Source organism: Trichosurus vulpecula, chromosome 6, assembly GCF_011100635.1.
Source record: "Trichosurus vulpecula isolate mTriVul1 chromosome 6, mTriVul1.pri, whole genome shotgun sequence".
NCBI classification, from domain to species: Eukaryota; Metazoa; Chordata; class Mammalia; order Diprotodontia; family Phalangeridae; genus Trichosurus; species Trichosurus vulpecula.
In genome coordinates this window covers 69,694,527-69,719,208 of record NC_050578.1, presented here as the reverse complement: position 1 = coordinate 69,719,208, position 24,682 = coordinate 69,694,527, and the positions used below count along the sequence as shown (strand labels likewise).

General features: G+C 39.3%; 1 protein-coding gene and 1 pseudogene across 2 annotated transcripts; both read left to right on the top strand.

The window, feature by feature from the left end:
* The first annotated feature begins 2,415 nt into the window (after positions 1-2,415).
* On the top strand, positions 2,416-14,301 carry C6H4orf36 (chromosome 6 C4orf36 homolog). Of its 2 annotated transcripts, XR_005010628.1 has the most exons (5): positions 2,441-2,572; positions 4,605-4,733; positions 7,206-7,360; positions 8,478-8,732; positions 13,941-14,301. XR_005010628.1 is itself a non-coding variant. In XM_036762560.1 (4 exons), exons 2-4 carry the CDS (start codon positions 4,669-4,671, stop codon positions 8,612-8,614), a joined length of 357 nt encoding a protein of 118 aa, XP_036618455.1. In that variant the 5' UTR covers positions 2,416-2,572; positions 4,605-4,668; the 3' UTR covers positions 8,615-8,972. The 2 variants fall into 2 exon arrangements, 1 of the variants encoding a protein (XP_036618455.1); XM_036762560.1 differs by lacking the exon at positions 13,941-14,301 and having other exon boundaries at positions 2,416-2,572; positions 8,478-8,972.
* Positions 14,302-16,525: 2,224 nt separating this feature from the next.
* LOC118854640 lies at positions 16,526-18,101 on the top strand (annotated as a pseudogene).
* Positions 18,102-24,682: the final 6,581 nt, after the last annotated feature.

The window sequence follows — 24,682 nt, the reverse complement described above, 5'->3', positions numbered from 1 at the left end:
CATGAAACCACAACATAAGCTATCAACAGCCACATGGAAAATGCTTTAGGTCACTAATAATTAGAGAAAGGAAAACTAAAGCAACTCTGAGGGTCTGAGGTTTCCATCAAATGGACAAAATTGGCAAAAAAGGCAAATGAAAATTATTGAAGGGGCTGTGTGAAGACAGGCGTATTAATGTACATTCTACTACGGGGATGCCCATCAGTTAGGGAAATGAATGAACAAATTATGTCATATGAATAGATTGGCTGAACAGAGCACTAGATCTGGAGTCAAAAAGACCTACATTTAAATCCAACCTCAGACACTTACTAGCTGCATGACCTTGGGGCAAATTGCTTAACCTCTATTTGCTTCTGTTTCCTAAATTGTATAGTGGAGATGACAACAGAACTTATAGAGTTGTTATTACAATCAAGTGAGATAATATTTTTTGAGCACTTAGCACAATATCTGGCATATAGCTGACATTATGTAAATGCTTGTTTCCTGGCTCTCAGTGCTGTTTTGAGGATCAAATGAAATAATATATAAAGCTCTTTACAAACCTTAAAGTGCTACATAAATAAATAATAGCTATTATTTATTAGTGTATTCAAATGTATCATTTTAGAGAAACTAGGGGAAAACATATCAACTAATACATAGTGAAGTGAACAGAACCAGGAGAACAATTTATACAATAATACCGTTGTTTAAAAAACAACTTTAAAGACAAGATCTCTGATCAGTTTAATGACCAGCCATGATTGTAGACTACCTCCTGACAAAAAAGTGGTGAATGCAAGATGCAGAATAAGTCATATAGTTTTGGAAATGAACATTGCAGGAATTTGTTTTGCTTGACGATGTATACCTATTTAAAAGTGTTTCACTTTTATTTTCAAAGAGGGTGGTGGAAAAAAAATAAATGCTTGTTAGGTGAAAAATTAAATTAAAAAACCTAAATTCTTTATTTTTCCTTTCAACTGCTCCTCTTTTTGACTCCATGATTTCTTTTTAAAAAATATTTCCTCTTTTCCAATTACAAATAAAAACAATTTTTAACTTTTTTTTAAATTTTGAGTTCCAAATTCTCTCCTTTCCTCCCCCTCCTCCCCCCTCATTGAGAAGACAAGCTATATGATATTGATTATACAGGTATACTTATGTAAAATGTACTTCCATATTTGATTTCATAATTTCTAGCCATCACCACCACTCACATGGTTTCCAATGCCTGGCACATAATAAGTCCTGAATAAATGCTTGATTGGCCGACTGAATTGGGTTTGTCTTTAATTTTTTCCTCTGCATCACTGCTTGTTGTCCATCCGGTACCATCAACTGTACCTCTAGAACATTTCGTCCCCTTCATATTTCCCATCCCACTTGGTTTTGTGACTCTCTAATGCTCTTGTTGAGTCAGTTTCAAAAGCTCCAGAGATATGTATTAAATTTTCAGTGTGAGCACTTACAGCTCAAAAATCCACAAACACTACAAATCATGACTCAAATTATTGTTTTGTTGATTGTCTAGACTTAAGAAAGTTTTGTGGAAAATGTTAATAGTGCATACTAAACTTTCAAAAAATTTTGTTTATTTTATTCTGAACTTAAGAAATAAAACAAGCATTTCCATAACATAGTAAAATAGGGGAAAAACAAGATGATTATACATGAAACTGCACATCTATCATACAGATTAATCTTAAAAGTGTGTCATACATTTACCAGGTCACTGCTGATAAACTTTCTATCCCCCCAAGGGCCTTGGGATACTGCTGTGCACACAGTACTTCCAAAAATGTGTTCTATTTCTCTGACTTCCTAATTTTTTTTTCTGTTATTGTGAGACTTCTCCCTTCCTTCTCTCCTTCGATCCAAATCTTGTACTATTCTTTCTAATGACTTAAAATATGACCAGAGAGAAAAGGGTGGCTTTCATTTTGGGTGTTCAGTATTATTAATGGAAATACAGAAAATGGAAAAAAAAACCAGAGATGGCCACAATTTTTCTTTTTCTGTATTTTTATTGATACTCTGTGTTTTTATCTTCACTTCTTAATATATTCCTCCTTACATCCTACCTACATCCATCATATCTAAAAGCAAATGAAACATTCCACATCCATAGTCGTCCATCTCGGTAAAAAGGAGCATAGTTCACCTCGTTTTACGTATGAAGAAACCGAGTCAGTGACTCTACCCTAGAACCTGGTGGAAAAATTGGGAATTCTAACTCATATCCTGGGACTCTCCAGCTCTGGGCTCTTTCCATTGATAAGCTGTCGCCCGACATTGTAAGCTTTGGAGCCAACTCCTGGGCACTGCGGGCCTGACACTGGCTGCCAGATGCGGGGGTTGGCCACAAAGCCCCTTTATTGTGGGCTACCTGCGTCAGCGCCTGGGCAGGACCCCGGGCAGCGCTCCGGGAAGGGACCCGGCTGGAGGAGCTGTCCCAGCAGAACTTGTTCTGAGAAGGGTGCGGGCACCAGGGCTGAACAGAACCGGCCTGATGCCTCCGCCTGCCTGGCGCTGAGGACCGGGCCATCCCCTCGGAAGGAGACCTCCGAGAAGGCGAACATCGGTAGGGAAGCTGGTGGGGCGGGCTGGTTCAGGGGTGCGTGCGTGTGTCGGTGGGGTGTGTGTGTGTGTGTGTGTGTGTGTGTGTGTGTGTGTGTGTGTGTGTGTGTGTGTGTGTGTGTGTGTGTGTGTGTGTGTGTGTGTGTGCGCGCGCGCGCGCGCGCTCGCGCACGCACGTGCACACAAGTGCAGGGTGAAGGGGAAGAGAGGTGTATCGTGGAACTTCTGCGGGGCAGAAGGATGCGAGCCGCAAAGGAGAGAGGGGTGGGGCTAAGGGTTTCAGGAGCTGTAAGGTCACAATTGCTTTTATTCGGGTAAAGATCCTGCCTCCAAAGCAAACAAAAACAATTCAAGAAAACATCATTTAGTAAATTTCCTTAAGAAGGAAGAAGACTGGGTTCTAGAAAGTATATCCCTTTCAAGTCAGATCTGTGAGCAACGGGTAGAAATTGAACAGTTTTCTGTATATGGGAAATTTTCCTCAGAATTAGAATTTTCCCAAAAGAGAGATGAGCTGCTTTGGAAGGTACACTAGTGCTCCTTAAGAAGATCACATCATTTGTCTGAGTGTCATAGAAAATAAACGTGATGAAACTCTTAAAAATTGGAGACTTGTGATTTTTCCAAAAAGCTCAGTTTTTACATTAAGAAACAGCTGGGCAGCACAGTGCACAGAGACCTGAGTTCAAATGCTACCTCACGCTTACTAGTTGTGTGACCCTGGGCAAGTCTCTTAACTCTGGTTGCCTCAAAGAAAGGAGGAGGAGGAGGAGAAGAAGGAGGGGGAGGAGGAGGAGGAGGAGGAGGAGGAGGAGGAGGAGGAGGAGGAGGAGGAGGAGGAGGAGGAGGAGGAGGAGAAGGAGGAGGAGGAGGAGAAGAAGAAGAAGAAGAGCCATCTGGTTTATACTTTTATTTTATTTTTTTTATGGGTGGGGGTAAAAAGAAAGAAAGATAACCCCCTGTAAAAGTTATCTTTCTTGTAAAAGTCACATTCCATCTCTGGCACGCCATTATCATGGTCACAAACACAGTGTGATAATGAAAATGGGGCAGTTAGGTGGCACAGAGTACTGGGCTGGGAATCAAGAAGACTCATCTTTCTGAGTAAAAATCCAGCATCAAACACTTACTAGCTGTGTGACCCTAGGCAAGCCTCTTAACCCTGTTTGCCTCAGTTTCCTCATCTGTAAAATGAGCTGGAGAAGGAAATGGCAAAACCACTCCAGTATCTTTCCCAAGAAAACCCCAAATGGGGTCATGAAGAGTTGGATACAACTGAAACGACTGAACAGAATTGGAAACCATTGGGCTACCCCTGTCAGAGTACAACTGGAATATTGTGTTTAATCCTGGGTACCACATTTTAGAAAGGACATTGATAAAACAGGGGAGAGATCAGAATGTTGGGAGGATGAGGACTGAAGACTGTGCTATACAAGGACCATTGGAAAGAACTAGAAATGTTTAGCCTGGAAAAGAGAAGATGGGGGCAGGCTCATAATTTGCCTGTCCTCCGGTATATGGACTATAATGTGGAAGCCTTGTTCTGTATGGCCCTAACAAGTTACACCTAAGAGCAGGGTGTAGAAGATGTAAGGGAAAACTTCCTAACCCACTTGTCCAAAAATTAAGCGAACTTGCTTGGGAAAGTAATGACGAAAACACTAGAAGACAGCCATTTCTCAGAAATATTGTGGAGGAGACTCAGGTGTGGACTGGACAAGATGGCTGCTGCTGAGGTCCTTTCCAACTCTGATTCTGAGATTAGCCAGCAAGTAAATCATAGTTTGATCATCCACCCTCCTCATCAATTGTGACATCTTGTTTGAGGGGAAGGAATGATTTAAATGGTAGCAAAAAAAAGATAATCAAGTAATATCGAGAGTAAACACTGAAAAATGTAGCCTGTAGCATCTTCTAGAAGAGGGTTAAGTCTTTCAGGGTTTATCCTGAATGTTTATGTATTTTTTTTTGTTTAGAATAAATTTTCAAATGAAAAACATTAGCATTAATCCTCTCTGTTGTGAACATTTCAGACAAAGGGTGATAAAAGAAGATCTTATTTTTACATCGAAAGAGGTCAAATTGTAATTATTCGCTATGGCATATGGTTTGCCAAGAAAGCACACAGTGAAATCAATTTTGCGTAGAAGTTGTTACAACGTGTAAGTATTGATAGGATATTCATGGTAAAAATGAAGTTTGTTAATACAGTCATCTTTCTAGTGGCATCTGTCAGCACATTTCTCACTTCTTTATCCATATCTACTGTAGAGAAAAAACAAGTTGCTGGTCCCTCTTTACTTTCAGGCCACTGAGAAAATGGCCAACTACTTTCTGGTATAGGCTATAATTGTGTCTCTAAAATATCTTTTGTTTGTGAGAACCACCCTATTCAAATCCTGAGAAGAAAGGACTCCAGGCCAGAAGGAGACTACCTTTCAAAGGAAGATCAATCAGAAAGGAAATAAAACCTCAGGAACTCAATGATCTGGATTCTTATGAGTACTAGATGGTGCGGTGGATAGAGTGCCAAGCCTGGAATCAGGAAGACTCATCTTCCTGAATTCAAATCTGGCCTCAGGCACTTACTAGATGTGTTGTCCTGGGTGAGTCACTTAACCCTGTTTGCCTTGGTTTCCTCATCTGTAAAATGAGCTGGAGAAGGAAATGGCAAACCACTCTAGTATCTTGGCCAAGAAAACCCCAAATGGTGTCACAAAGAGTCACGCAAGACTGGAACAACTGAACAACAACAACGACACTGTTCTATCCCCAGTTGTAGCATGTCTTTGTGAAGTTCACATTTGGGGATTATTCGGATATTACACGTTGACCTGTCACATGTCATACATTACACATCATACCTGTCGTATGAAGACTAAATTTTAAAAGAATATAGGCAATACTAAGTTTGCAATCTTTGTGGATTTTTATATCCTATTTGCTTCATGTTTTTCTGTCATCTACTCGTAATCCTGTAACATATATTTATATTTTATATTTATATTTGGAACATTTAAACATTTGCCCTTAAAATAAGTAGAGATGCCCTTGAAATGCCATGAAAACATGACTTTAGAAAAATTTAGAGTAACTCAGTATTTAAGGTGGCTGAGGTGGCTTTCTTGAAGTTGCAGGTACGTATGGGCCTTAATTTGAATGACAGATGAAATTTCACTATAAGAAGCACCGTTACAAAGGAAAATTCATTCTAACAGAAGTATTTCTATGACTTGAAAACTGATTCAATTGCAACAGTGCTTTGTCGATCTGATTACAATGACTTGTGTTCCATAAATACCCTGGAATTAAACACCCATGGATACAGAATTGAGCAGAGCCTTTTACCTTTATTTTAGTTAGCTAATATTTCTATGGTACTTCCAGGTTTACAAAGCATGAACAGATAAGAAAAATGAGGTTTAGAAATTACTTGTTCCAACTCAATGTCAATGGTAGGATATGAACACAGGCCTCCTGACCCCCAGTCCTTCTCATCTCAAACTACCCATAAAAACTAAAAACTAAAAATTAAAGATTCGGGATGATGAAAAGGTAGATGTGATAAGTAAGAAGTGACATCTTCCTTTTTTCTCCCAAATGAGTTCAAAGCACTTCTTTTTCCTTGGGGGAATCTAGAGAGGAGCTAGACTGAATCCTATTGACTAAGAATATGATTTATCACAATATATAGTTTATGCTAAGATCTTCCTTTTAACAATATAAAACATCCTCTTTTACGTAGTAAGGCCAGTATGCTCCTAAGTGTAGAATTTGTGTCAATGTTGAAATTTTCCCAGGTTTCTAAAAGAGGCTTTAGGCAATAAAAGTGTTACCACTCCCAAAATTAACCAAAATCCTTCTCTGATGCAAATGTTACAAATGTATTTGGTTAGCCTGGACAAAAGAAGCTTGGAGAGAACATAATGCCAACATTGTGAAAGCAGAATTAAGACTCATTCTGCTTGATCTGGAGAGCCCAACTAGGACCAAGAGGTAGAAATTGCAAAGAGGCAAAAGGGCTTAATGTCAGGAAATGTTTCCAAATAATTGGAATTATCCAAAAGTGGATGGGCTGCGTTGGAGGAGGTAGCGTGACTCTTTTACTTGAGGAGTTTTCAGCAAAGACCAGATGACCGCTTGTTAAATGTGTGATAGAGGATTCTTTGTCAGGTATAAATTGGACTAGATAGTAACTGAGGTCCCTCTGAAATCCCATAATTCTATGACCTAAGGTTGGTGATCATTCAAGGACAATGATTCAAAAAACAACCTGGTGGGAAGCTAAAGCCATTAGATTTTGTTTTCTATTTACCTATGAATTACAGAGGCAAAGGGGCCATACTTAGCGAAGCTGGTAGGCAGCTGAAAAGCAGCTCTATTCAAGGGCAGAACCAAACAACCGTCCTCCCCTATCTCATTGCAGGAGGAGCCTGCTCACCCCAGTATTCTTCTGACCGAGCAGCATACAGATGCACTTCTGTATTATTATTACACATAGCATGCCCTCAATTAACCCGATTAGCAACCTTGGGAAGCCTCAGAATAGCCCGAGTGTCTGGCATATATTTATTGTAGCTTTTTATATTTTTGTATTTTGACTAATTCACCGTATCCACTTATTTCTGTCACAGTCAGGAGCCCTGGGAGCTGGCTTTGCTTACGAAAGCTTTGTACAGCAACATTGCAAGTATTGGAGTGCCACTTTTTGAAGATATTATTTATGGCACTCCTTTTAAAATGAATCTTGGGAAAAAAACAGAGGATGTACTACTCCCCACAGCAGAAAGTAAGTTCTTTAAACACTTCTAAATTGTAAATTTTGTCACATTTTTCTTGTTGGTTAAAATGTCTTTAACTTAATCCAGATAGTCTCTAACAAAAAATGATTAAATGGATTTACATTCGCATACACACTCTACTGTTCTCTGGCTGAGTGCTCAGCACATACTGGTGGCTCATGAAGATGAAACATCTTTATATTAAGTTTTCAGGATGTGACTGTCTTAGAGTAAAAAAAAAAAAATCTGTTTTATACCAAGTTATGCCTGATGAAAAAGTCAAACTGTGTCTATTTCCTATTTACCACATCTCTTCCCTTCTCATTACTCATACAACCACCAATCTAGTTCAGTCTCTCATCGCATCTCACCTAGACAATTACAATTACCTCCTAATTGGTCTCCCTGCCTCAAATCCTCTCTCCTTTGTGGACCATAGTCAGTTGTCCTGACTATGCCTTGCTACAGAACTCCCACGACTCTGAAGGAGAGTGAGGCCAGTGACTTTGCACAGCTCTGCTTCACTTAAATCCAATTCACTCACAAGCCAAGACATCACCTTCCTGATGTCATTGGTCCTCTTTGAGAACAAAGGACAAACAATAACAACCTCTCTGCTCTCCAATCCATCCTCCATACAGCTACCAAATTATCATCTCTAAGGCTCAGGTCAGACCATCTCACTCCACTGCTTGATAAACCCTGGGAGTTTCCCATTGCCCTGGGATCAAGTACAAACTCCATAATGTGGCATTTAAGACCCTTTACAGACTGCCTTCTGCCCATCTTTCCAGGCTTTTCACACATTATTCCCCCTTACACACTCCTCAGCCCAACCAAATTGTTTTTTGCACACATGATGTTCCATTTCTTTTCACTCCTTTGCCTCTCTAGCTTCCTTCAAAATTCATATGGAGAGTGAAGATTTTGCCAATCCGCTCAGCTGCTAGTGCCCCGCCCTTCCCCAAATTACTTTGTATATATTTAACATGTATTCATCTATGTGCCTTTGTTTGAGTACAAGCTCCTTCACTTCAGGAACTGTTTTATTTTTATCTTTGTAGGAACAACCTCTAGCCCAGTAGCTACTTAATAAATATTTGACATTTTGATTTTTATCTTTAGCGATAGAAACTGAAAGGGCGTATGAACTAAAGCGCTTAAACGAAATTGAACTTCAGAAAAATGCGGCGGAGCAAGTTCAGTCTTTGCTAAAAGACAAGAAAATTGGTTTAAGAAGACCTCTTCCACCCAAGAAGTGAAAATCACTTTATCGTTTAGAGGCATGTCCTTTGTCTCCATATCCGAAGGGGATGAGGGGATCCAGACCATTCACCTTATGACACACCACTTGGTGCAGACAATAAGAACATTATCTTGGTGGGTGAACAAGCTTCCCTGAAGATACTTCATCTGGTGACCTAATGCACCGTCTGCACCATCCCCGCGCTGAATCTTTTCTTTGGGCTCTCAGCCTCCAACACCGTTAAGTTGTGTGTCAGCAATAGTGATTGTTTAGTGGGAAAGAGTCAGCGTGGGGCAAAGTGTAATAATAAAGTCATAGCCTCAGAGTCAGACCTACTGAGTGAGCCTGGCCAAACTAGGTCTGTCTGCATCAGCACAGGGAGTTTCTTCAATTCACAGTCTGGTTGGCTTGCTCTTTGTTTCTTTCTTTCTTGGAGGCAATCGGGGTTAAGTGACTTGGCTAGGGTCACACAGCTATTAAGTGTCTGAGGATGGATTTATGTCTCAGGTCCTCCCAGCTCCAGGACTGGTAGTCTATCCACTGCACTAGATGCCCAGATAGATCCGTTTTTTAAAAAGGCAGAAAAGATAGAAGTGAAGGATAGTAACTTGAGATAACACTGAGGTTGAAAGTTTGTCCCTTGTTTACATACTCCTGGAAAAGGGATTTCAACCCAAGAGACACTGAAAAGAAGTGTTGGTAGTAGAATGAAAGTGACTGAAGCAGTTTTAAAATATTAAAATTAATTGGTCTTATGGTAATTTAATGTGTGAATTTAATAGTCATGTTAAAACATAGGGAAAGAAAAAAAAGAAATTTTTATTTAAAAACTGAGCTCTTCTTGTGTATGTGTGTGTATTATATATCCATAGATAGATAGCTGGATGGATGGATATAACAGAGTACTAACAAAAGTATTCTATTTGTTTTTGTCCCCTTCTATACTTTTTTGTTTTCTTCTGGGCATTTGAAAATTTTTTTAATTAATGCAGTTTTGAATTTTTTGCACATATGAGGCAACTTAGTATAGTGGAGAGAGAACTAGCCTCAGCCTGCCACATACCTTTTGATCATTTGTTTGAAGGCACCACAACCCTCCCAGTCCCTGAGGCTCCTAACCCAAGTGCCATTTTGGATTCCTCACTATCTCGTCCCTCATAGCCAAGCTGTTGCCAAGACCTGTCGATTTCACTTTTGTAACTTCTCTCAAATATGCCTCTTTCTCTCCTGACACTGCCCCCACCTTGGTGCAGGCCCTCATCACCTCATTTCTGCTGGTAGGTCCAATCCAATTTATTGTCCACTCTAACGTCAAAGTGATTTTCCTAAAATCCAGGCCTGATCATGTCACCTTTCTACTCAATAAATTCTAGTGGCTTCTGTTGCCTTTAGAATCAAATACAAAATGCTCTGTTTGGCTTTCAAAGCCCTTCACTCTCTAGCCCCCTCCTACCTTTCCAGTCTTCTTACACCTTACTCCCCACCACATACTTTTCAATCCAGTGACACTGGCCTCCTGGCCGTTCCATGAACAAGACACTCCATCTCTTGGCTCTGGGCATTTTCTCTGGCTGTCCCCAATGCCTAGACAGTTCATCCTCTTCATCTCTGACTCCTGTATTCCCTGACTTCCAGCTAAAATCCCACCTATACTGGAAGCATTTTCCAATGCCTCTTCATTCTGGTGCCTTCTTTCTGTTCATTATTTCCCATATGTAGTTTTTAAATATTTGTTTGCTTGTTGTCTCTGCCATTAGACTGTGAGCTTCTTGAGGGCAGGAACAGTATTTTGCCTTTTTGTATCCTCAACACTTAGCTCAGTGCTTGGTACTTAGTAGGGTGCTGGACAAATCATTTAATCCTTCAGTGTTCTGGGTGACTAATACTATAAGTTGCATTAAAAGTGCCCAGGATCGGGGCAGCTAGGTGGCGCAGTGAGTAGAGCACCGGCCCTGGAGTCAGGAGGACCTGAGTTCAAATCCGGCCTCAGACACTTGACACGTGTACTAGCTGTGTGACCTTGGGCAAGTCACTTAACCCCAATTGCCCTGCCAAAAACAAACAAAAAAAAAGTGCCCAGGATCTTCATTTGTATAAGAAATAGCAATCACCTAGGAGTCCTATTTATCAATGAAATCACAAATTCAGCCCATCATGGCCCATCAACCTACTATCCCCACATTTCCTTCCCTTGTAACAAGTATTATCTAGCAGAAATAAATCAACACATTGGAGATGTCTGAGAATGTACACCTCATCCTGCATCTCTAAAAATGCACATCTCCATTACCTTTCTGCCACAATTGTTTGATGCTTTGATTAGGGTTCTGAGGTCTTTCAAGGTTGGTTTTCTTCATATTAATGTTGTCACAGTATAAATTGTTCTCCTGATCCTGCCCATTTCACTGCTTCTATTTGTATAAGTCTCTCCATATTTCTTTGAATCTGTCATACTCTTCATTTCTTAAGGTGTAATTAAATATACCATTACATTTATACACCACAATTTGTTCAGCCCATTCCCCAACTGATGAGCACTTGTTTGGCCTCCCATTATTTTTGCTACTACAAAGACAGCATAAATTGAGAAAATTGTATTTTAACAACACTTGATAGCAGAGTAGAAAGAAACATGCCAGCTCAGCTCTGCCAGGCCACTAAACTGACTACCATACAATTCACTTCTCCTTTTTAAAAAAGTTTTTTATTTTTAGTTTTCAACATTCACTTTTATAAGATTTTGAGTTGCAATTTTTTTCTCCCTTCTTCCTTCTCCTCTCCCCAAGAATGTAAGCAATCTGATATAGGCTACATATGTGCAATCACATAATCATATTTCCACATTAGTCATGTTGTGAAAGAAGACAAAACAAAAGGGAAAAACCACTAGAAAGAAAAACAAAAAAAGTAGAAATAGTAGGCTTTGATCTGCATTCAGATTTCATAGTTCGTTCTCTGGATGTGGATAGCATTTTACATCATGAGTCTTTTGAATTGTCTTAGGTTATTGTATTGCTGTGAAGAGCCAAGTCTATCAAAGTTGATCATCACACAATACAACTTGCCTCTCTTGAAAAGCAGTAGATAGGGTGCATCCCCAGGGGGACAAAAGTAAAAGACTTCGGTTAGCTTGCTGTGGAAGAAAAGGACCTCAAAAGGGTGATTTAAACAAAAATTAGAAGGTCCCCCTCCCCTGGAAAAGGCCTAGTTGAAACTAGGCTCTTTCGATCAGAGGAAAGGCAACCTCAGATTTAACCAAGGTTTAAAGAAAAGGCCTTGCCTTCTTCCTCTTTCCTCCCAAGGAAAGGGCTTCAATTAAGGCCAATCCCAGAAGGAGGGAGGAACCTCAGTGTCTGGGATGAAAGAAAGGGGTCAGGTGGAAGGAAGGGGTCCTAACTTAGTCTGAAGGAAGAGGCTGTCTAGGCAAAGCACAAAGGAAAGGGCTTCAACATAGACTGATCCTGGGAGTAGAAAAGAATTCACCTCCTGGGGCCTCCACACCAAAAATGAATAAAAATAAATGAATCAATAAATGATTTGTATGATGCCAGGGATGACCAAGAAAAACACAAGAGTAACCCCAAAATACCACAATCAAGATTAATTAAAACTCCTAGAAGAAATGAAGCACAACTTTATAAGAGTTTTTTTGTTGTTGTTGTTGTTTGTTTTTTTTGCAGAGGGGAAAGCAGGGCAATTGGGGTTAAGTGACTTGCCCAAGGTCACACAGCTAGTAAATGTGTCAAGTATCTGAGGTCAGATTTGAACTCAGGTCCTTCTGACTCCAGGGCTGGTGCTCTACTCACTGCGCCACCTAGCTGCCCCTTTATAAGAGTTTTTAAGAAGTGTTATAAAAGAAATGAGAACTATGGTGGAGAAACTTGGAGTTGGGGTTGGGGGGAGGATCAACAGCTTAACACAAGAAATACGAAATCGAACCTTAGTCATTCCCTAAACATTAAAACGGACCAAATGAAAGCTAATGATTCTAGGAGACAAAAAAATTATTAGAAGAAAGTCCAAAATTGAGAAAATAAAGGAAAATGTAATGTATTTGGAAAATAGATCACAATATAATGAGAATCATTGGGGATTGTCTTTTTGGAGTTTCAGGAGGTAGATTTTTATCTATTTTCACATTGTGCTCTTATTTTAATAATAGAACACAATGTCAAAATAGAAGACCCCATTAATTACCTCCTAAAAGGAAACCCCCAAATGAAAACTCCCAGGAAATAACATACCCAAATTCCAGAGCTTCCACATAAGAGGAAAAACTGATATAAGCAGCTAGAAAGAAGAAATGCAAATATCAAGGAACCACAGCCAGGAATTACATGAACTTTACCAACTACCCTATAGAGGAGCAGCATACGTGGAATAAAATATATCAAAAGGCAAAAAATAGAGGTCTACAACCAAAAATAACTTATCCAGAAAAACTATACCAATGTTAGGCCTATATCCCAAAGGGATCAAAGAAAGAAGAAAAAAGTCCTATATGTACAAAAATATTTGGATATCAAAAGGATACTTATCAATTGGGGAATGACAACATATTGTGTTATTCAGTCAAATGGAATTCATCACAATATTTGTGTGAGAAAAAAGGAAAAAGATGACTTCCAAAGGATATGGATAGACTCTTATGAACTGAGTTAGAGTGAAGTGAGCAGAACCAAAGGAATAATTTAAATTATAACATTAGTATTATATAAATGAACAATTTTGAAAGATTTAATAACTCAGAGAAATTATATAAGCCATCATTTGTAAGGTTGAAATTATGATCACCAATAATTTCAGAGGACTGAGAAAAAAGCATGTTATCCATCTCAATAGTATAGTGTAAGAAATTGATTTTTAGAGGAGGTAACCAATATGGGAATATGTTCTAATCAACTGTGTTTATGTAATATAGGGGTCCTGTAATTTTGTTCAGGGAATGAGGGAGGGGGGGGCAGAAATCTTGGTAACTGAAAAATAACTTTAAAAAAATTTTAAACCAGTTTCCAAAGATTTGGCTTTAAGCAACCCCAAAATAAACCAATGTTAACCATACATAAGTCTTATTCCCTAACTCCCTAATCCTAATTTACAAAGTATGTTGAGATGGGTGGCCCAGTGGTATGAAGATTATAACTTTTGAAAATGAAGAGAGTAGGCATACACGACATGCTTTCACTTAAAAAGCTGGGGTGGGGGGTGGGAGTCTTGATTATTTTAACTTCTGTCCAGAGGAAGTAAGATTTTAGTTATTCTTTTACTTATATTTAATGTTAAATCTATGAATGGAAAGTATATCTCATGTACTTACAATGCCCTAATTATCTTTTTTCCAGACATACTTTAAATGGCACATAAATGAAAATAAAATGAATAAAGAAGAGTTCTGCTTGTGGAGCACCATCTGAAGTGCTGTATCCACCATAACCTAGTTATTCTGTGGCAGAATCATACTTGCTGGAAAGATGGTGGTCATGCCATGATTACATGTTGATCTCAAGCAGCTCAAGACAGGTGCTTAGAATGAGCTAATATATAATTTCTCACGTGTTGGTTTCCTGCTAGGAGTTTAGTGTCACAGATGAAGCAGTTTTGCCACATTTTTAATTAAGAAATTTAGTTCCCTGTGTTTTCCCTGGTAAAATTCCCGGAGAATTTCTTCCTTAAAGAAAAAAAGGTTCCAATGAAGATTTCTTGAAAAAAAAAATGTGTATTTATAATCATTTTTAAACCAACAAAATGTGAGTAAAAAAAACAAACAGATGAAAAAACAAACCCTAAGCTGTCTCAACTAGTTTGGTGTGACACCTTTGCAGTTAGAGTAAATCACTTGGGCAAATTTTCATGAGTCAACATTTTTGAATGTAGCTTCCAGGACAGGGCTTTGAATGCCGTTGAATATTCTAAATTATTCCAGGGATGGGGAACCTGTGGCTTCCCACATGTGGCTTTCTAGGTCCTTGAATGAGGTCTTTTGTCTGAGTCCAAGTTTTACAGAGCCCCTTTTATTAAGGGGATTTGTTCTGTGAAGTTTGGATTCCATCAAAGGGTGGCACTTAAGGACCTAGAGGGCCACCTGAGGATGAGACCTACTCTATCCTCCCATGAAATGGAAGTCTACTCTAGAATAAGATACTTGCCTGCAGCTCAGGGCATGGACCAAGTATTTTTGAGTGGTAGCCTGTGGGTTTAGAGACCTACTAATTTTTCCCTCTTCTCATTTCCTTTATTTTCCCATTCTTTTCCACTTTGTTCCTTGCACTAATTTATATGAGTTTGACTTTCATCTGCTCTGTTCCCATGATTGAGACGATTGGTGTGGTATTATGTCAGTGACATTGTGAGGATCAGTCTATTGCTGGGCCCTAGATAACAGAAGTGACCATATGTTTGCCCACTGATCAACCCAACAACTAGCTTGGTCAACCTCATTTAAGGTTAGGAATGCAAGGTTAGCAAACTGTCAGGTTAGCAAAATTCATCTAATCCAGGCGTGTAAGGCTGTCAAACTTGACTAGTTACAGTGTCCTTGTGGTTGATAAGGGGAATCACTGTGCAGACCATCAGCAGATTGACTGCTCCTAGGTTCCCCTCCCACTCAGTCCATGTGAATCTACCCCCCATCAACAGTCACATACAAGGGCAGAGACCCAAGAGATCTGAACTCTGTATTCCTGAGACACCCACTGATGTGTACCCATGGGACTGAGGGTTGAAGGCATCATACAAACTTAAATGCCTGTGAGTAATAGACTGCCTGGTTTTTGATCCTCTGAGTGCTTATGTTCCTTCTTAGTATGTCCTCACTCACTATCCCCTCAGGATCATTAAAAACGTGAAAAAGGGTAGCTATTAAACTAGCAACCACAGAATTTTCCCTGTTTTATTGCCAAGCCTTAGTTCTTTGCTATTAATAGTTTTCATGAATAGCAAAGACAATTCTTTGTGTACTGGCCTATATTTTAGACTGTGATGATAATGTTTTTAGTTTTTAAACATTGTAACAACAATGCTACTTGCCACTACCCTGGCTGTGTAAGGACCAATGACACCAGCACACAGGAGGGCTGCTAGCAGATAGCAGAGGTTCTTTGATCTGCTTTTCTAAGGAAAGCAACTTTAAGGGGTTCATAGTCTCACATTAATTAAACACACACACACACACACACACACACACACATAAAAATATATAATTCACTTAGTTGGGGGGGGAGGAGTAAGCACCCTGAACTTCAGAGAAAACGGCAAACAGAAATTACATAAACAGAGCAAAATAACACAAATCAACAGAGAGGCTTCTAGCTGTCTGACCAAGGCATTACATACATAGTTACCAGAGAGAGAAGCACGAACATCTGGGTTTTCAAGGCTACGCAGAGTCTCATCTGGCCAAATTGCTCTTTGGATGAGTGAGACCTCAAAGCAAAACCTCTCCTCCCACAGTCCTGAGAGTTCTCGATTCTCCATTCTGAGTTCAATGGCTATCCTATGGGTATATGTACCCTTTTTCAGGGCCTCAGGGCTTCATACCTCTCAAGGACTCCACACCTCTGGAGGGCAGCACACCTCTCATGACCTAATTAGCAAAAGGGTGTGGGCATTCCTAAAAAGGCAAGACTCAATCAAAGGCACTTGATGTTTTAGTGCTGAGAAGCACTCCAAAAGAAAAAACAGTAAAAAGTCCCACTTTGCTTGCACAAAGTTTACCTTTTCCTTAACTCACTGAATAGACCTGTACTACTATTTCTCTTTGGGGTCACTATCTGTGATCTGTTCAAACAAGGGGGAAAGGTTGAATCAGCCAATAATTAGTGATTTCTTAGAAATCACTGGGGGCTCAGGCGCCCTCGCCCTTCCTTCTCTTCTCCAACCCCGCACCCCGTGAGCTCCACCGTTAAAAGAAGCAGCTCTGGTCGCTGCCATGTTTGGGTACCTTGGGGAAGGGCTGCAGCTGTCCCGGACTGGGGCCTCAGTCCTGCTCCTACGGGCCCCTCGACGCCAGTCCAGCGAGGCGGCCAGGGCCAGGGACGACAATCCCAACTTCTTGGAGATGGTGAAAGGCTTCTTCGACCGCGGCGCGAGCATCGTGGGGGACCAGCTGGTACAGGACCTGAAGACTCCCAAGAGCGAGGAGTAGAGGCACCAGCGAGTGCGAAGCATCCTGCGCATCATCAAGCCCTGCAACCACGTGCTGAGTGTTGCCTTCCCCATCAAGTGAGACGATGGGTCTTGGGAGGTGATCAAGGGCTACCGTGGGCCACACAGCCAGCACCGTACCCCCTCCAAGGGGGGCATCTGCTACAGCCCCCCGTGTCAGCGTAGATGAAATCAAAGCTTTGGCGTCTCTGATGACTTACAACTGCACCGTGGTTGACATGCCCTTTGGAGGAGCCAAAGCGAGCCTTAAAATCAATCCCAAACGGTATTCAGATAACGAAGAAAAGATCACGAGAGGGTTTACTATAGAACTAGCAAAAAAGGGCTTTATTGGACCAGGTGTTGACGTTCCTGCTCCTGAAATGAGCGCAGGTGAAAGAGAGATGTCTTGGATCGCAGACGCCTATGCCAATACCATGGGGCATTATGATATTAATGCACATGCTTGTGTCACTGGTAAGCCCATCAGTCAAGGCGGTATCCATGGGCGTATCTCTGCCACTGGTCGTGGTATCTTCCATGGAATTGAAACTTCATCAATGAGGCTTCTTACATGAGCCTTTTGGGAATGACTCCAAGATTTGGAGGTAAAACATTTGTTATTCAGGGATTTGGTAATGTAGGCCTTCATTCAATGAGATATTTACATTGTTTTGGTGCTAAATGTGTTGGTATTGGTGAATCTGAGGGCAGCATATGAAATCCAGATAGCATCAACCCCAAGGAGCTAGAGGATTATTGGCTTCCCCAAGGCAAAGCCCTACAAGGGAAGTATTTTGGAAGCAGAATGCGACATACTTATCCCTGCTTCCAGTGAGAAGCAATTGACTAAGTCTAATGCACCCAAAATCAAAGCAAAGATCATTGCTGAAGGTGCCAATGGACCCACAACCCCTGAGGCAGACAAGATTTTCCTGGAGAGGAATATTCTGGTTTTGCCCGATCTCTTCTTGAATGCTGGAGGTGTGATGGTGTCTTACTTTGAATGGCTGAAAAATCTCAGCCATGTCAGCTGTGGCCGTTTGACTTTCAAATATAACAGGGATTCTAACTACCACCTGCTCATGTCTGTTCAAGAAAGTTTAGAAAGAAAATTTGGCAGGCATGGTGGTGCTTTTCCAATTGTACCCACAGCAGAATTCCAAGACAGGATATCAGGAGCTTCTGAGAAGGACATCGTACACTCCGGGTTAGCATATACGATGGAGCAGTCTGCTGGGCAAATTATGCAGACCGCTATCAAGTATAACCTGGGGCTGGACTTGAGAACTGCTGCTTATGTTAACGCAATCAAGAAAATCTTCAAAGTGTATAATGAAGCTGGTTTGACCATCGCATAAGCGAGTCAATGGTGCTGACTCCCGTGGCATTCTCTCTTCCCCACCACCTCTTCATCCTCTTCCAGTCTGTCACAAGTTTACATGTAACCACAGAAATACCTTTTCCCTCATGATTTACTGTAGTGGACACTTCCCAAACAGTCTCAGTTCAAATTAGTCTTTAATTTTTTTTCTTTAGCCTCAGATTCACGGGTCTAACAATAAGTAGTTCGCTCAGTTGAGGGCAATTTGGTGTATTTTGCTGCTCAGTAAAACCCCTTCTTCACATGGACATGCAGCTCTGCTCTTGAGGCTGCCTCCCCACCTTAGGAGTCATCTACTACAGCAGGTGAGTGTCTGGTGGCTCGTGTCAGCAAGTCACCACACTCACTGCAATTTTAGTGAATACTGTAACTTGCTTGAGACTTTCCAGAGGGCTTTATTATCACTAGCATCACTGTCAGAAGATAGAATGGCCATCCTGCAGGGAGTTAGATTGTTACTTTACATCAGCAAAATACCTTCATTTGACGTGTTGCGGAATTATACACTGTTTCTCTTTAGTCAACATTTCCCTCCCTTTTTAAGAAAAAAAAAATGTTGCTGTAATAGAATTGCCTTTAATCATTTATCAAACCTAACCTTGACTCAAGCAGTGAGGTGCCTATAAATGTGGAGAAAAGAAGCTAGTATTTTTATAACCTGAAAAGAACAGTATTGTTTATAGTTTATCAACTGTACAGTTATCCAACAAGAACTAAAGTCTAGTTCATAATAGTCAAGTCCTCCTCTTTATTACTTGACTGATGAATGGGGTTTGTTTTTCCTTTAACATTTAAAAATGTTCTGAACTTTGCTATATAAATCCTGACATACTCCAGCAAATTTAGTAACCTCTTAATCATAATAAAAATTAAGTGTGTTTTTTTTGGTTTGTTTTGCTTTGAGATCTGATCAGATCTCAGGTTGTTAGATATTATGGTGCCTCATTGAAAAATGACTCAAAATATGAAGTCTAACCAGAAACAATTTTGGCCTTGTCATTTGGACCCTACCTGGGGGCTATAAATATTGGCCAATGACTTGGTCTCTGGAAATCTTTCCATTATCTCTTTATTTAGAGACCTCATATTGTGAATATAATCAAGCCAAACAAAGTGGCCCTTAACACAAAATTGGATCAGAGCTGGTGGTTTTGTTTTGTTTTGGACAGGTTCATTTCTTTGGGGTTATTTGGGGAAGGCCTTTTGTCTAGAGCCCCAATGAAGTGGCAGATATTATTTATATAGTGAAAGAATTCTCTCTCTCCCCCATTTTTTAACAGAAAAAAATCACAGAAATTTCATGGGGTTTTTCCTAATTACTTTGTAACTATATGACTTAACAGGTTGATAAAAGTGGTTATTAAAAGTTCATCTTTTTCAAAAAAAATGGTTTTTAAGCTAAAGCCTACAGATTTAGTCTATATTTTTGTGATATTGCTACTTCATATGTTTTTAGCAATGATTTTTTCAAATCTTAACAATATTCCCTTAAAATTGAACTTTCATGAGAAATATGTATAACTGGGGTTCATATATTACCCTTCCTTTTATTTTAATTATATTGCACAGTGCCTGGCATATAGTAGGTGTTTAATACATACTTTTTGATTTGACTACACCACCATCACATAGCATTACAAACTTTTTTGCACTTGTAACAATAATGTTGCTTGCTGCTACTGTAGCTGTGTAAGACAAGCAACACCAGCACACAGGAAGGCCGATAACACAGGTCCTTTGATCTGGTTTTCTAAGAAAAGCAACTTTAAGGGGTTAACAATCTCACCTTAATTAAACATCATATATCATTCACTTGGTTCAGGGGGAAAAGCCAGCATCCTGAACTTCAGAGAGAATACAAACAGAAGTTACAGGCATACATTATATAGACAGAGCAAATAAACACAAATCAGTCTATCCGTAGCAATACATAGTTACCAGAGAGAAGCACCAACATCTGGGTTTTCAAAGCCGGGGCTGCTCCTTAACAGTGGCTACCCAGAATCTCTCGTCACCAACACCCTTTCAATGAGTGTGCCCCCAAAGCAAAATGCTAACCTCTGAGTTTATATATACTTCTTCAGGGTCAAAGGGCAACACCAACCTATGTGAACTAGGCTTTCTTATTTCTTAAGCAGGTCAAAGACTCTTGATTCAACCAAAGAAACAAAAGACAACAAAAAATCCTCTTTGTTTGCCATTACATTTGAAAGGCAAGACTCATCAAAAATGCTTGATAACCTTAGCATTCTAAAAGAGTAAACCAAAAAGTTCCACCCTAATTACCATAACAGCACTACAATACAACTTTGGCTCCCATATTTAGTACATTTAAACCAAATCCTATAAGAATAATTCTTTTTTCTTCAGTTCTAAGCCTTTCATTGTCCCCTCTGAAATTCCTGTTCATTAACAAGTCTTTCATTTTAGACTTTTTCATGTTCTTTTGGTCTTCTAGTACTCACAGAGATTTGACTTCCCACAGATGCCTGGGAATCCTCTTCTAGCACTTGCTGTACATTCTCTCATATACCCTGACATACAGGTCTTGAAGGGGGAGTGGAAATATTCCTTGTTCTCCATTGCCACCTCTGGACTTTCCCTTTCCCACAATCACTCAGCAACTTTTCCTTTGATGATTCCTCAATTTAAATTTATTTTTTAATTTTTTTTCCACTTAAGAGTATTTTGTTTTTGCCAATTACATGTAAAGATAGTTTTCAACACTCACTTTCATAAGATTTTGAGTTCCAATTTTTCTTCTCCCTCCCTCCCCGAGATGGCAAGCAATCTAATATAGGCTATATATGTACAATCATATTAAACATATTTCTACATTTGTCATGTTGTGAAAGAAGAATCAGAACAAAAGGGAAAAACCACAAGAAAGAAAAAACAGAGAAAGAATAGTATGCTTTGATCTGCATTCAGACTCCACCATTCACTCTCTGGATGTGGATGGCATTTTCCAAGATGAGTCTTTTGGAATTGTCTTAAAATTATTGTATTGCTGAGAAGAGCTAAGTCTATCACGGTTAATAACTGCACAATGTCACCATGTACAATGTTCTGGTTCTGCTCATTTCACTCAGCATGAGTTCATGTAAGTCTTTCCAGGTTTTTCCAAACTCTTCCTGTTCCTCATTTCTTATAGCACAATAGTATTTCATTACATTCATATACAACAACTTCTTCAGCCATTCCCCAATTGATGGGCATCATTTCAATTTCCCTTCAATTTAAATTTAACCCCTGAACCTGAACCTGGCTATTATCTGCTAGTTTCCAGGTCATTCCTCCTCCTGTCAAATAATGTCTCATAGTCTTCCTCTCCACCCCAGCTCCTGGCAAGGAACTCTCAATTCCTCATTCTCTTCAATGCCTGTGACTAACTCCATTCCATCTACAATACATATAGGGATATAGGGATTGTGCCCTTGATCACCCAATAAATTTCTACCTCTCTGATTACAAAAAACACCTCCAACATCCCTTTATAAGATCATAAACTCCTACTATTATATTTTTATCTAGGCTTTATTCTTCCTTAACCTATTCTTCAACTTCACCAGCATCTCTGATCACACCACCCTCTCAGTACTCTTCCTATCACCTCTACTCCAACTTTTCTTTCCTCCCTCCCAAATTTCAGCCTCATAAATAACCAGTTCAACTCTATATTGATTATATTAAATCAATAATTTTGAAAGATTTAAGTAGTCTGATCCACTAAATGATCAGCCATTACTTCAGAGACTGGTAAAGAAGAGCGCTACTGATTCCATGAAAGAGATAATGAACCAATATACAGAGTTAAGAAATTCATTTTTAGAGGTAACCAATATGAGAATAAGATTGCCTAATTGTGTTTATCTAATACAAAAGTTCTGTATTGCTGGATGGAACTGAGAGGAAAAAAATGAATGCTTGATAATGGAAAAATAATCTGAATTTTTTTAATTTAAAAAAATAACTTTAGTTTCCAAAGATTTGAATTAACCAGAGGAAAGCAAACCATTGTTACCTATACATATCATGTTTCATTCTCTAATTCTCTAGCTACAGTAACAAAAATACAACATTCAGTACTATCGCTAATAAGTATAGGTCAATTAACATAACCATATTTTAAAGGGCAAAAATATAAAAACTTGCAACCAAGAATAACCGTGCAAAAATAACCCTGCAAAACTAAGGATAATCCTGTAAAAGAAAAATGGATTTTTAATGAAATAGAGGACTTTCAAGCATTTCTTTTTTTTTTTTGAAGGGGGGAAAGGCAGGGCAATTGGGGTTAAGTGACTTGCCCAAGGTCAAACAGCTACTAAATGTGTCAGGTGTCTGGGGCCAGATTTGAACTCAGGTCCTCCATACTCCAGGGCCAGTGCTCTACTCACTGTACCACCTACCTGCCCCTTAAGCATTTCTGATGAAAAGACCAAAGCTGAGTAGAAATTTTGAAATGCAAACTGATGTCAAGAGCAATCTAGAAAGGTAAAAGGATTTAAGCAAATGGAAGGGGCTATACAATGATGAAGTGTATTCTAGTAAAAAAAGAAGATAGTGTCCTTTCTGAACTTTAATAACTATAAGGATTGTAGAGAGAATAAGTGAAGCAGGGGATATATGAGTTGATATTTCCTGTGCTGATGGTTTTAAGAGGGAAAAAAGAGGAAGGAAAAGTAATACTCTATGGGAGGAAGAAGGAAAATGAGGAAGCTTATTATTTCTTATAATTGGGTACACAAGAAAAGTTTATGGGTATAGAGGAAGAGACACAGAGAAGAGGCACTACATCAACCTCTTATTTGAACCAAGCGAAGTAGGGTTGAATAAAAACACACACAAACATACACAATTATAAAGGTACATTAAATTCAACAGGAAGACATGGAGACAAGAAGAGTAGAGAGCTATGTTCAAGAAGGAGGATAGTATCAGGGAAGGAATAGTCATGAACAAAATGAATTTCAGCTTTAGAAAGTGTATCATGATGGTGGAATTGGAGGAAAAAAGGCACATGAAGTAATAATTTTAATCTGGGAAGGCGGAAGAGAGGATGGGAAAAGGAATATAAGCAGGTCACATAGATTATGGATCATTAGTATTTATCAAGGTCCTTTTTCACAGCTGTTTTCAATCATAAAATGGGAGAGATGATAACAAAAGGGAAATTTCAAATGAACACAATGGAGGTAAATAAACAATTAACACAACCATAAATGTGAACTCACCTGGAAAACAGAAGATAGCAGAATGTATTAGGAAGCAGAATTTAATAACAACAACAATATATGTGTGTGTGTACATATATACATACATATTTTTTAAAAATACTTGAAACATAAAGATTCATACAAATCAAAATAAGGGTCTAGTTGTTGTTGTTCAGTCATTAGTTGTGTCCAACTTTTTGTGACCCTGTGGACCATAACACTCGAGGCCCCTCCACTGTCATTTAGAGTTTTCTTGGATAAGATACTGGGGTGATTTGCCATTTCCTGCTCCAGCTCATTTTACAGATGTGGAAAATGAAGGCAAACAAGGTAAGATGACTTGCCCAGGGACATACAGCTAATAAGTGTCTAAGGCCAGATTTGAACTTAGGAAGATGAGTCTTCTTGATTCCAGGCCCATCACTCTATGCACTATGGTGCCATCTAGGTGCCCTTGATGGAAAAGTTAACTTCTTGGGTATTAGTAAACTTAAATGGATGGCAAATGGGTGAATTTAATTCAGGTGATCATTACTTATAGTACTGTGGAAAAGAATCCCTTAGGGAAAATAAAAAAATCAATAAAAGGGTAAGAAATGCAGTACTGGGGCATAATCTCCAAAATGATAGAAGGATACCTGTTTGAATCCAAGGCAAACTAATCAACATCACAGTAATACAAGTCTATGCTCCAACCACTGATGCTGAAGAGGCCAAAGTTGATCAGTTCTATGAAGACCTACAACATCTTTTAGAAGTAACATCAAAAAGGGATGTCACATTCATCATAGAGGATTGGAACGCTAAAGTTGTAAGTTAAAAGATAATTGAACAATAAGCAAGTTTGCCCTTGGAATACAAAATGAAGCAGGAAAGAGACTAATAGAGTTTTGTCAAGATAGCTGGCTGGTCATAACAAACACTCTTTTCAAAAACCCAAAAGATGACTTTACACATGGACATCACCAGATGATCAATAATAAAATCAGGCTGATTACATATTTTGCAGCCAAAGGTGAAGAAGCTCTATATAGTCAGTTAAGAAAAGACCTGGAGCTGACTGTCACTCAGATCATGAGCTTCTTATTGCAAAATTCAGACTCAAATTGAAGAAAATAGGGAAACCCATCAGACCATTTTGGCATGACCCAAATAACATCCCTCATGAATATGAAGTACAGTTGATAAACTGATTTAAGGGATTAGATCTGGTAGGTAAAGTGCATGAAGAACTATGGACAGAGGTTCATAATATTTTACAGGGGACAGCAACAAGAAACATTCCAAAGAAAAAGAAGAGACAGAAAGTAAAATGGGTGTCTGATGAGATTTTACGAATAGA